Genomic DNA, 13,340 nt, shown 5'->3' on the forward strand with positions numbered 1-13,340 from the left:
TTTGCCATTCTAACAGGAGTGAGATAAAATCTTAATGTTAGTTTTGATTTGCACTTCCCTGATTGTTGGAGATGTCAATTTTTTTTCATTTATTTGTGGGTCATTTCTAATTCTTGTTTTCAGAAATAAATGTTTAGATCTTTTGTCCATCTATTGAGTTATTTGGGTTCTGGGTGTTGATTTTGAGTTCTGTATATATTCTGGATACTAATCCCCCGTCAGAAAAGCAGCTGGCAAAGATTTTCTCTCCTTCTGTAGGCTCTCTTTTCACTTGTTTCCTTTGCTGTGTAGAAACTTTTCAATTTGATAGCATTCCACTTGGTTTTACTTCTTCAGCTTTAAAAGTCTTGTTAAAGGTCAGTGGCAACACTGATGTAATGGAGTGTTGACACTATCTTGTCTTCTAGCAGTTGCAGAGGTTTCTAATCTAATTCTTAGTCTTTGGTCCATTTTGATTTGACTTTTGTGCAGTGAGAGAGATAGATGTCTAGTTTCATTCTTACAATATGGCTACCCAGTTTTCCCAGCATCATTTATTTAAAAGACATTTTCTCCAAGTATTTTTGGCACCTTTTGTCAAGTATCACATGGCCTTAAGAATGTAGGTTTGTCCCTATGTCTTCTATTCTGTTCTATTGGTTTTCATGCCTATTTTGTTGATAAAATCATGCTGTTTTGTTACTATAGTTCTGCAGTATAATTTCAGGTCAGGTATTGGGCCATCACTCCTACATCACTCCTCTTTCTCAGGATTGCTTTGGCTATTCTGGGTCTCTCATTCTTGTAAATAAATTTAAGGATTTTTTTTTCTAATTCTGTGAAGAATGTCATTGGTATTTTGATGAGGATTACATTAAATCTGTGTACTATTTTTGGTAGTATGGCCATTTGGACAATATTCTGCCTACTCAAGAACATGGGAAGTCTTTCTAAGTTCTTTGATGTTTTTCAGTGTTTTATAAATTTTCTTGTAGAGATCTTTCACTTCCTTGGATAAATTCAAGAGTTTTTTGTTTTGTTTTTTGAGGCTATTGTGGATGGAATGGTTTTCCTAATTTCTTCCTCAGCAGAATCCCTGTTGAGGTATAGGAAAGCTATTGGTGTATGGGTTTTGATCTTATATCATGCTACTTTGCTAAATTTATTTATCAACTCTAGAAGGCTTCTGGTGGAGTTTTTGGGGGGTCTTCTACATATAGGATCATGTCTTTAGCAAACAGAGATGACTTGATAACTTCCTATGTAGATCCCTTTAATTTCCCTCTCTTGCTTGACTAGTGGTTCTAGAACTATATTGAACAGAAATGGTGACAGTGGACACCCTTGTCTTGTTCCTGATTTTAGAGAAAAAGTATTCAGTTGCTGTCCATTTAATATGATGTTGGCTTTGGGTTTGTCATGGACAGCCTTTGTAATGTTGAGGTAATCCTCAGCTTCTCCTAGTACTTTTAGCATGAATGAGTGCAGGATTTTATCCAAGGCCTTTTCTGAATCTATTGAGATAATCATGTGATTCTTGTCCTTAATTCTAATTAAGTGGTAAATTACCTTTACTGATTTACATATGTTGAAACAATCTTTATCCCTGGGATGAAATTCACTTGATCATGATGTATTATCTTCTTGATGTGTCTTTGAATGAAGTTTGCTTATATTTTACTAAGGATTTTTGCATCTTTAGTAATCAGGGATACTGGTCAGTAGTTTTCTTTCCTTGATGTGTCGTCTTATTTGGGTATGAGGGTTATACTAGCTTCAGAGAATGTATTTGAGAGTGTTCCTTCCCTTTCAATTTCATGGAATAATTTGAGAAAGACTGGTATTAATTCTTCTTTAAATGTCTGGTAGAATTCAGTAAGAATCCATCTCGTTCTGGGCTTGCTTTGTTGAAGGCTTTTTAATTGCTCTTTCAATTTCATTACTTGATATTGGTCTGTTTAGATTTTCTATATCCTCCTGGTTCAATTTGAAAAGGTCATATGTGTCTACAAATTTGTCAATGACTTCTAGAATTTGCATTAATTGAAGTATAAATTTTCAAAACAGTTTCTGAGCCTCTGTATTTTAGAATTATCTGTAGTGAGATCTCTTTCTTCATCTCTAATTTTATTGATTTGGATCTTCTTTTTATTAGTTTGGTTAGGGGTTCATCAATCTTATTTTTCTTTTTGAAGAACAAATTCTTCATTGCATTGATCCTGTGTGTTGTATTTTTATTCTCAATTTCACTAATTTTGCCTCTAATCTTTATTATTTCCTGTCTTCTCCTCTGATTTGAAATCGTTTGTCCTTCCTTTTCTAAGACCTTGAAATATAAGCTTATTTGTGATCTTTTCTTTTAATGTAGACACTAAATGCTATAAATTTTCCTTTTAGAACTGCTTTCATACAGTCCCAGAGATTTTGATGTTTTATCTGTTTCCATTTGCTACTAAGAATTTGATTTCTGGGGCTGGGGTTATAGTTCAGTGGTAGCGCGCTTGCCTGGCAAGCGTGAGGCGCTGGATTTGATTCTCGGCACCACATACAAATAAATAAATAAAGGTCCATCAACAATTTTAAAATATTTTTTTAAAAAAGAATTTGATTTATTCTTTGATTCATTCTTCATTTAAAGGAGTAGTATTTAATCTACATGTATTTATGTGGTTTCTATCGTTTTTTGTGTGATATTGATTTCTAGTTTCATTCTATTATGCTCCCATAGCATGCATAGGATTATATCAATTTTGTATTCACCAAGACTTACAATGTGATCCAAAATATGGTCTATTTTAAAAGGTTCCATAAGCTGGTGAAAAGAATGTAAATTCAGCTGTTTGGGGTGAAATACTCTGTAGATGTCTATTAAGAACATTTAATTTAGAGTATTAGATTGGAAATCCTTACTGATCTTATATTTTGAGGATCTTATGATGATCTTATGCTTTGATTGGTGATAAGGGTGTATTAACACCACCCAGTATTATTATATTGGGGTGTACCTGAGATTTAATGGCAAGGAGTATGTTTTTAATTTTTCATTTTTTAGTTATAGACAGACACAATATCTTTATTTTTATGTGGTGCAGAGGATCGAACCCAGTGCCTCACACGTGGAAGGCAACTCTACACACGCTCTACCAACTGAGGTGCAGCCTCAGCCCCAAGGAGTACTTTTTTTTTTTTTTTTTAATATAACTGGGTGTGTTAACATTTGGGGCATATATATTTACTATCATTATATCTTCTTGTTAGATTTTTTTTTCTTTTGCCAGGATGTAGTGGCCTTGTCTCTTCTAATTTTGACTTGAAATCTGCTTTGTCAGCTATTACAAAAAGCAAGCTCCTCTGGCTTATTTTCAGATTCCATTCACATGGAAAAATTTTCCATCCTTTTACCATCAGCCTGTCTCTTTGCCTATGAGAGGAGTCTCTTGCAAAGAGCATATAGTTGAATCTTGTTTTTTTTTTTTTATCCATTCTGCTAACCTATTTCTTTTATCTAGGGAGTTGAGACCATTTACATTCAGTGTTAGTATGAATATGTGTTTATGGTTTCCTGCCATTTTAATTTTTTTGCAGTTTATTTTTCAGTAGTCTTTATTGTGCTGGCTTGGTGGTCATGAAGTCTTGTAGTTTATCCTTGTCGTGGATAGTTTTTATTTTCCCATTGAATTTGAAAGAGAGCTTTGCTGGGTATACAGATCTTATTTGGCAATTTTTTTTTCTTTTTTTAAGAGTTTGGAATATCTCATTCCAGGGTCTAAATTGAGAAGTTAGAAGTGAGCGTTATTAGTTTGCCTCTAAATGTGATCTGATGATTTTCTATTACATCTTTTAATATTCTTTATTTTCTGTTAGGCATTTTGACTAAGATGTGTCTTCAGGAGCTTCTTGTCTGGTTTGGTCTATTTGCTGTACTGTATACCTCCTGTGTGAATGTCTATTTTATTTCTAATATGGGAAGATCTATCTCATTTCTGCGACTACCTCACTGAAAATGTTCTTTATGCCTACAGTTTGTATCACCATGTGTTCTTTAATCCCAATGATTCTCAGGTTTGGTCTCATATATTTTTATCATGTTGTCATTTCCCCCCTTTATTGCATATTCAAGTTAATGTACCCTATCTTCAAGGCCTGAAGCTCTACCTTCAAGGGCTTAAGTTCAATTTTGTATGCAATCTAATCTGCTGATGGTTTCAACTGAATTTTTAATTTGTGCCTTTCATTTCCAAAAATTCTGACTGGTGTCTTTTCAATATATCTATTTCTTTATTGAAATGATTTTTCATCTCCTGTGCTTGTTCTTAATTCATGCCTTAGTTTTTTTTAAAATTCAACTAAACATTTTAATAATCACTTTTTTAGAATCTTTCTCTGGAATTCTATCCCCTTCCACATCTTTGGAATCCTTAGAGGATTGCGAATTGGGGGGGAATATTTGTTTGCCTGTTTCCTCATGTTTTCAGAGGTCTTAGATTTGTACATCTATTTAAATGGATTCCCCTTTCTTTTTTCTGTGTGTGTCCTCTTGAGTACAGTTATCTTTTTTGTTCTAGGACTTCTCTGATTTTGATATATAAGTAGATATTAAAGGGTAGGATATGAAGTCCACCTCTGATTTTCCTCCCTGGAGCCTGGTTTTTGCTACCCCAGTTCTATGAGTTGAAGCTCAAGTGGGGCTAGATCATGTGTGGAATCATGTGTGGATTCATTGTTGCTTGGCTGAGTTGTATTTTTCAGCAGCAATATCTCTACCCTGTGCTCTTGATATGTCTTAATCACTCTATAGCCCCTTTTAAAGGGAGGAGAAATCAAAGATGGCACAAATGTCAGCAACAGAATACAGTCTTAGGATGAAGGTCAGGTTGTCTATTTTGACATCTATAATACTACCTGCCACCTATATAGGAATAGATAGATAGATAGATAGATAGATAGATAGATAGATAGATAGAGGTATAGGTATAGGTATAAATAAGGAATCAGCAATTAACATCAGTACCAACAATAAAAATCTGTGAACTAGATCAGACATTTGACAGCAGGTGTCTATGATATTATCCACCATGTTAATAATCACAACATGAACGGGATAGGAATTAAATAAACTGTATAAAATTAGTGAGATTATTGTTTCTTAAGTAAGAGAAAAATTGGGTAGGAAGTTTGAAATAGATTTTAAAAAAAGTGATCAGAAGAGAGGCAAGAAGCAGATGTCAACTGTACAGAAGAAATAAAAAACTGAAAGCAATGAAAAAGAAGAGAGGATGAGGGAAAAGGGAATTTTGGCTATTAATGGAGGAACAGAGTGAAGAAAGGGAGATAGAAGGGCCAAGAACCAGTGCTGCATCCTGCACAGCCAAACTTGCAGTACCAGCGAGGAGTGATAGGGGAATTAGAAGAGACTCACACATGCAGCTTATGAAGATAAATAGCTGGGATCAGATGGAGGGCTGCTCTCTGATGGCACATCAGATGTTCTCTGATGGAAAAGCAGATCTAAAGAGTTACAATGGCAATCTTTATTTATATATGTCTCATTATCAGGTTAAAGACTGTAAGCATTATTCTTTGTACTCAGAAAAGTTAAAGAACTAGAAACATCTATGCAGCTTTTCCACAGTTGCAATGTGCAATGTTAGGAGTTTGTGTAGTGCTCAAGGAGGCCCATTCTTTAAAGTTATTGTTAAACGGGCAGGCTCTGAAGTAGCAGAGCAGGTGAAACATTGTGATTGTCTTGCATGAGAATTCCTCTATACCTGGGATTTAAGTATCTGAGATCAGGTCAAAGCTGGTAAGACTCTTGCACAGAGCCTCCTCAGGTGGAGCATTACCATAGCAGCTAAGCATCCTGTGCCCTTTCACAGAAACATTCTCAGGGTATGCGACAGCCATGAAGTCAACAGAGACCCCCAATCTCAGCCACTGCTTTCCTATTCTCTGTCACCACTCTACACAAACCAAGGTACAAACAAACTCACAAATATAAGATCAAAACAATTCAAATCTTCATATAATTATATCCCACCAAATTCAAATCAAGGCTAAATAATAGGTGCAGAAGAAAGCTATTAAGGTGAACATGAAATTATATATTTTATCAAATCTATTGGCACAACAAGGACACACACAAAAAATTATATATAATGGAAAAAAGTAAAAATACACAAGATGAAATGATGTTTGAAAAAAGGTTAAAGATTTTTTAATTTTACATAATTATATAAATGGGAATAGGAAAAAGAAGAAAAAAAGAAGAGAAAGAAAATTTAATGAAAAATAAAGGGTCTGTTTCCACTGCAGTGGTCAAAACTATTGGCAGGAATGAATTTTCATTTTTTATATTTATTTTTGGCTCTGTACCCCTTAGGTCAAGGGTTGTTAAGTCCAATGTCTGTGTTTCTCACCAAGCTGCCAGCCAAGAGTACTAGTTCTTAGTTTCTAATCTCCCAGTGACAGCCTGGGTAAGACTGGGGAGTTCTGATGAATTGTGGCATCCTATAGCAGGGATGATACAGAGCTCTAAATAGCAAGTTTTAGTAGTTGCAGTTTTGTCTTGGGTGAATTGTGGAACTCTGTTGGTTGGTATTTGGGATTTGATCCATGCCTCCTATTGCTGGGGAAATGCCAATCTCTGCTAGGTGGCTGGATTTCTGGGGGCCCTCGTAAAATCCATTTTTAGGGAATAGGAACTAACCCTCCACAGGTTTTACCTACAGTGCTATGAATGTGAATTACCAGTTATCGACCCTGGAGTGCAGACACTCCTGGGTGGTAGCTATAGGTATCTTCCTGAAAGTTCTTGTGGGATACCAGCAACAGAGAGATTTCTCTCCTTGGTAGTTGGAGCCTATATGAGCCAGATATAATTTTCTTTGTTATTTCAGTCGCTTTGGTTCAGCACACTCTGCAGGTCATAAAATATGAGAATATTTTAAAGACTCCCAAATGGTACTAAAGTGCAGTCAAAGTTGAGAGTCATTGGTCTAGATAATTATATTTAAAAGCTAAAGTTCATGAAAAGTTTTAGGTTAACTAGTTTGTAAATGAAACATAAAAATTTAGCTTTCAAAACCAAGCTACATAAAAAATTTCCATTACAAAAAAAGCCAGTTCACTCTAATCTGTTCATTTTACTCTTTCAAAAGGCTATACAAGACATTATCAGAACAGGATTTTTAATAAACAATGTATTTTTTATGCACGTGCACACATTGGCATGTTCTTATGGGAACATTGCCTTTACAAATCACCTGATATTCCTAGAAAAACAAGCCATATCATAAAATAACAATGAGGTACAAACACCAAATTTTGAGTTCAGATGAATATTGGTCTGGGATTGTGGCTCAGCGGTAGAGCACTCGCCTAGCACAGGCGGGACCCAGGTTCAATGGCAGTGTGTTGTGTCCATCTACAAAAAAGATTCTCTTTCTAAAAAAAAAAAAAAAAAAAAAAAAAAAAAAACAAAAAAACACCAAATTTTGAGTTCAAATTAATATACTGAATCAAATGAAGGAAGAAATCACATCTAATTGCAATAGTTTTTAGACTGTCAAAAAAAAAAAAAGAAAAATTAGAACTTAAGTTTTTAAGGCAGACCTGCTGGGAGAAAAGACACTTAAGTTTTTTATTTGTTTGTTTGTTTTAGGGGAGCAGATAAAATGTAACGTAAAACAAAATTTCTCTCCTAAGGGTTCTTCATCTCAACCATGGGTTGTTGTAATGACATGACTATTTTCTCAATTCTCTCAAGGATGGAACAGAGTACCATTCTAAAAAGCACAGGACAAAAATGGGATAGAAGTTAATTCATTACACACAGTGGCTGCTTTAGGGCGATGATTCTCCATCCCTGGAATCACCTGGAAGGCCTGTTTAAACAGACTGTGGCATCTAAGATCTTGGTTTGACCCTGGTGTGGGATAGAAAAATATGCGTTTCTAATAAGTTCCCAAACACTGCTACTGCTGCTACTGCAGAGATAACACCTGGAAAGCCATGGCCTTCAGATACTAACACTTAATTGGTGTAATTCTAGTTTAAAAAGGCTGCTACAAAAGGAACAACCAGTGTGTTCAGATAAGGTGTAGTGCAAAGATTCTTCCCAGGTTTCTGTAAAGAGGAGGACATTATGCCTGTTGATATCACTACAGGACACTTCACCAATCTTTTCATATTAAAATTAGTCCATTTTTTTGGCTCTGGGGATTGAAGCCAGGGCCTCTAGCATGTTAAACACACACTCTAAAACGGAGCTATATTCCATCCCCAATCCTCATCATTTTTATCCTTTTTTTTTTTTTTTGAACATTTTTGTTTTGAGAGAATTTCTCAAGTTTGTTCTCCACAGATACAACTTCACTATTTGTAATATTCAATTCTTTCTCACCTATTGCTTTCAAAATGAAATGTCAGATCTGCTATTGTATTTTAGTTCTTCATCATCCTTCCTTATATTACTTGTTCTCCTTTTCAACTGGAAGCCCTTTCATCTGAGTTTGCTATCTCCTTATGGGGTTATCTCCTGTTTCATTGGGGCCACATTTTCTTCTATGCTATTGGGTATGCCTATTGCTTTTCTTTTCACTTTTTCTTGGTTCTCTATATTCACAGAGTGGCTCTCCCTCAATACATCAGATTATTTGACTTTTCCCTTATTTGACAAGTTTTTTTATTTTTATTTTTTAAGAGATTTTATTTTTCCCAGGTTAACACTTCCATGACAAAGAAAGTAAACTAAACCATGTCCTATATCACCCAACAAAAAGAGACCATTAGGCTGTCCTTGATTCTGCTTTCTAACCACACAGCTACTAGTGGAACCAGCCCCCCAAAAATGATGTACAGGATCTAAGCAATTCCTGATACCCAAGAGGCCTAATTTATGGTGGTTCCACAAGAATAAGGAAGGAGAGGGAAATCTGTATTCCAAATTGGGATTAAACCAGACAAGCATTCTACCATTGGCTACATCCCCATACCTTTTTCAATTTTTTAAAAAATTTATGAGAGAGGGTCTCACCAAGTTGCGCAGGCTGGCCTCAAACTTGCAATTCTTCTGCCTCAGTCTCCAAAGTCATTGGGATCACAGGCATGGCACTACAATCTACAGCCAGCAGGTAGAATTTTTGAAATTCTACTCTTTAGCCTTAGATAGGCTAAGTTCTATCTGTTATTAGGGTTCAGATCACACGTCCCAAAGGGCCATATTTTCAAGGTCTTTCTGCAACAGCTAGCAATAAAGGAATTCTCTGAGCAACCTCTCCTAAAAGTATATCATTAGACTGTCAAGTGAAGAGCATCCTGCATTATGGCTAGAGGAAGGAATGCTATCAGGGAGGCCAAGAAGAACCTGAGCAACAGGCCTTGTTAAGTCCCCCAGTCTAGCACCGCTGTTTCGTATACCTTTTCTGCAATCATATTCTCTCCAAACCATCCAGTCTGTATCAAACCCTTATAAAATACAGTCTTCCTTGGTCTTTGGGTTTTTAATATTCCTGCATCTTGTAAAACTTTGATTAAATAAATGTTAAGCTTCTCTCTTGTTAATCTTTTGTTCTAGTGTGTCAGCCATGACCCTTGCAATTGGATAAACAAAAGATATTACTTTTTCTCCCCATACTATCTTTCTAAGCTGAGTTAAATTCACCATCTTTTCCATGAAGCAAGCCCCTTTTCTAACATAAAGATCCATTCTGAACCCTCACTTCTTTAAAGGCTTGTCTTTGTTATAGTCATGACCATATAATTTACTATTTTTGTTCTGTAATTATTTCACATTCATCCCAACTCCAAATCAAGTAATTAAAAGTCAGTTACATTTCAGAATTCTTTATAATAGCAGAGGCAAAATAATTGTGTCAACTGATAAAAATGCAGTTTTAGAGAATTTCCTAAAGATTACAAGCACTTCCACCAAGGTGAAATTATATACAATAGATAAAATTTAGTCAACATTTCCATCACTAATAGCCTAAGGGAAAAACTTTACATTCCTGTTTCTCTTCTGAAGCTGTTGAAAGCAAGAAATTGATTTGTAAGTAGAATAAAAGGCTCTACATATGAACAAAAAAAAATGCAGTTTTTGTTGCTTGGTGATGCACACATGTAATCTCAGCAACTCAGGAGGCAGGAGGATTTAAAGTTCAAGGCCAGCCTCAGCAACTTAGTGAGATCCTAAGCAACTTAGCAAGACCTTGGGGCTAGTGATTAAGTACTCCAGGTTCAATATCTGATACAAAAAGAAAGGGGCGGGGAGAGAGGAGGAGGAGGGGGAGAGAGGGAGAAAGAGGGGGAGGGGGAGAGAGAGAGAAAAGAAATTTTGCTAATTCAAAAAAAATTAAAATAATATATAACATAATTAAGAACATAAAATAGTCTTGTGGGTTGAGATAAGTCTAAAACTGCTATAAGCAAATTCAAAATCTAATCCACATATGATTTTGTTTCAGAGAGTTCTATTATTTTCATCACCTCACTTCCATTTAATAATTCGTAACTTATTTTTAATACAACTCACTCATCAATGGAGAGAGCAAAAAGACTACTTACCCCACCCATTGTAATTCCATCAATAAGTGCAATGTATGGTTTCTGGAGAGAAGCTAAAAGAAACAGACCTATAATTTTAGTTGCAATATTTACAATATATTCACTTTTTCAAAAATCATGTTATATAGACTCTATTATTCCTAGGAAGTTTTTGTAAGAAATATCAAAGAGGACTACTGTAAAGCTTATAAAATATTTTTTAAATGTCAATCCATACACAATCCTGATTAGCTATTCATTAACAACTCAAACTTCAATTTGAAACAAATTATCATGTAACTCAGCTATTAAGAAATATAATATTTATTTTATAAGTCACTGATATTTATATTCACAGTTGTATTTTAAAGAACATATTTGTTTTTCATATAACTAAAGTATCTGGATACATACAACAAAGTACAGCATACAAGAAAAAGCATGGACTGAGAATTAGAAGACCCAGATTCTAGCTTCAGCTTTATCATTAATTGGCAATTCAACTAGGTATTAAATGATAAATACATAGATATAAATTATATATAATATATATGCATGACAGATAAGTGTGTATGTGTATATGTATGTATGTATGTATGTATGTGTATGTATCCTCATCTAAAAGATGATGAGACTTAACATATGGCCTCAGATGTCCTTTCCCAGTTGAAAATTTTGGTAATCATATGAACTTTTATTGTCATCCATCCATTCCCTCTTTTGTTGTTCCTGTGAGAGGGAAAGTTGGCCAGAATATAACAAAAATATAAATCATTGAGTTTCAACTATAGTTTTTTGCTAAGATTACCTCCTTATCAAATGGCAATATAAAACTTCAATGTTTTGATCCACTTAGCAATTCTGGAAGATGAAAAATCCAAGGGTAGTCATGACAAAAGATGTACAGAAAAAACATTTTGGGAAGAATTTGGAAAAAAAGATGTATTAATTCTATGAGCCGTCCATTTCACATAATTATTTCTAAAGAAATTTTAACACATGGACATCATAAGGTTATAATCACCTACATTAGTAAAAACTAGAAATAAGATATCCATAAATTTAGAATAAATAATATGGGCATATAGTCGTAATTATTATATAGTTACACTCACGTTATTAAAAACAACTTATGAGAACAGCATATAGATTCTCCTTGACTTACAATGAATTTTCATCCAATAAAACCACTATTAAATTGTAACTATTGCAAGTAAAATAACATTTTAAGACATCTAATTTAGCAAACATCACAGTAGCTGTTCACCTTGTGAACTCATGGCTGACTGGGAGCCTTATTGCTCTGCCCAATATCGTGAGAGAGTACTGAACTACATATCACAAGCCCAAGAAAGATCAAAATTCTAAATTTGAATACAGTTTCTACAGAACACGGACTAGAACACGTACTGCTTTCACACTATTGTAAATGTGAATGATTAAAGTAAACCACTCTAAGTCAGGGAACATCTATACACAGTAAGAGTTTTTATGTATATTTCAAAACTCTAACAAGTTTATAAGCATTTAGTAAAGTTAAGTTATGGTTGCATCACTACACACAACCAATGGTTGCTTCTGCTTAGATAAAGGAATGACATGAAGGAAAACCACAAAATGGGCTGAATTGTGACTTTAAAAATTAAAATACTTTATTTCTTTTAAATAAAATTTTCAATAGCAAGCAAAAATAATATATTGATATCTGTTATTGCTGGACTGGTGGGTACATAAGGATTTACTGTTATTCCCTATAACTTCACTTTTGAAAACACATGTTTGATAAAAGTAAATACTGCTTTGCTTCCAGTGAAACTAGAACTTTGACTATAAAAAAATTTTCATTTCAGAGTTCCTTGAGAATTAGGAAATGATACATTTTATATAGAAAGCTGAGACCCAAGTTTTTTGTTCAATAAGAAAGCTAACTGTATGATTAGAAATCCATGTTTTCAAATTGATTTCATGAGACAGTAGTGAAGTATAGCCTACAAATATTAATATATAATTGTTCTGTAATAAGCAGTCCAAATACTTAAATCAACTTTATTTAGGTCCAACACATAGTATATAAAAGTTTCAATAAGTTAGGCAAGGTGGCACATGCCTATAATCCCAGCAACTTGGGAGGCTGAGGCAGTAGGATCATTAAGTTCAAGGTCAGTCTTAGCTCTTAGTGAATCCCAAAACAACTTAGTGAGATCTTGCCTCAAAATAAAAATAAAAAGGGCTGAGGATGTGACTCAGTGATAAAGCACCCCTAGGTTCAATCCCCAGTACCAAAAAAAAAAAAGTGTCTACTGATGACATCTTAGCAAATCATACTGCCCACCCCATTTCTTGATTCCATTTTCAAAGCTTTCTAGAGCACACACATACCAATGGCATTGTTCAGTATATATTCTTCTTTGAAGAAAAGTTCAGCAAGTTTCTGTTTTGCCTTTATAGCATCTGATATTGCTAAGAAAGGAAAAAATTAGAAATTGAAAGAAAAGGAAGAACAATTAGAAATCAAAAAATGTATTTTCTAGTTGACATATTAAAAATACTGTGATAATTAAGTACTGGGTGGGGGACTCTAAAATGGCTTGGTAAAATTAAAGCTGATCATACCATAGAAATATTATATTTAGAGATCTACAGTCCGGTATCAAAGTTTCAAGATAAAATTATTATTTGACTTACTTTGGTATTATGAAATACACATATATTGGTTTTTATCCCCAGTTCCAGGCCCCTTAACTCCCTCTCCAAAACAGACCAGAGAAACTAGAACTTCTCTTTCTCAAAGCTGGTCACATACTCAAACCTTTCCCTAT

The 13,340-nt window shown here is 34.4% G+C and overlaps 1 protein-coding gene across 1 annotated transcript in view; it reads right to left on the reverse strand.

The window, feature by feature from the left end:
- Window positions 1–13,340, reverse strand: part of HIBCH (3-hydroxyisobutyryl-CoA hydrolase) — an 82,341-nt gene that overhangs the window by 44,810 nt on the left and 24,191 nt on the right. Inside the window, exons 5-6 of the mRNA XM_081260477.1 lie at window positions 12,901–12,981; window positions 10,543–10,595 (exon numbers count right to left, since the gene is read on the reverse strand). Coding sequence (XP_081116603.1) covers window positions 10,543–10,595; window positions 12,901–12,981 — 134 coding nt within the window. The remainder of the gene's footprint in view (window positions 1–10,542; window positions 10,596–12,900; window positions 12,982–13,340) is intronic.

Source organism: Spermophilus citellus (genome assembly GCF_964194105.1).
Source record: "Spermophilus citellus genome assembly, chromosome: 11".
Lineage (NCBI taxonomy): Eukaryota > Metazoa > Chordata > Mammalia > Rodentia > Sciuridae > Spermophilus > Spermophilus citellus.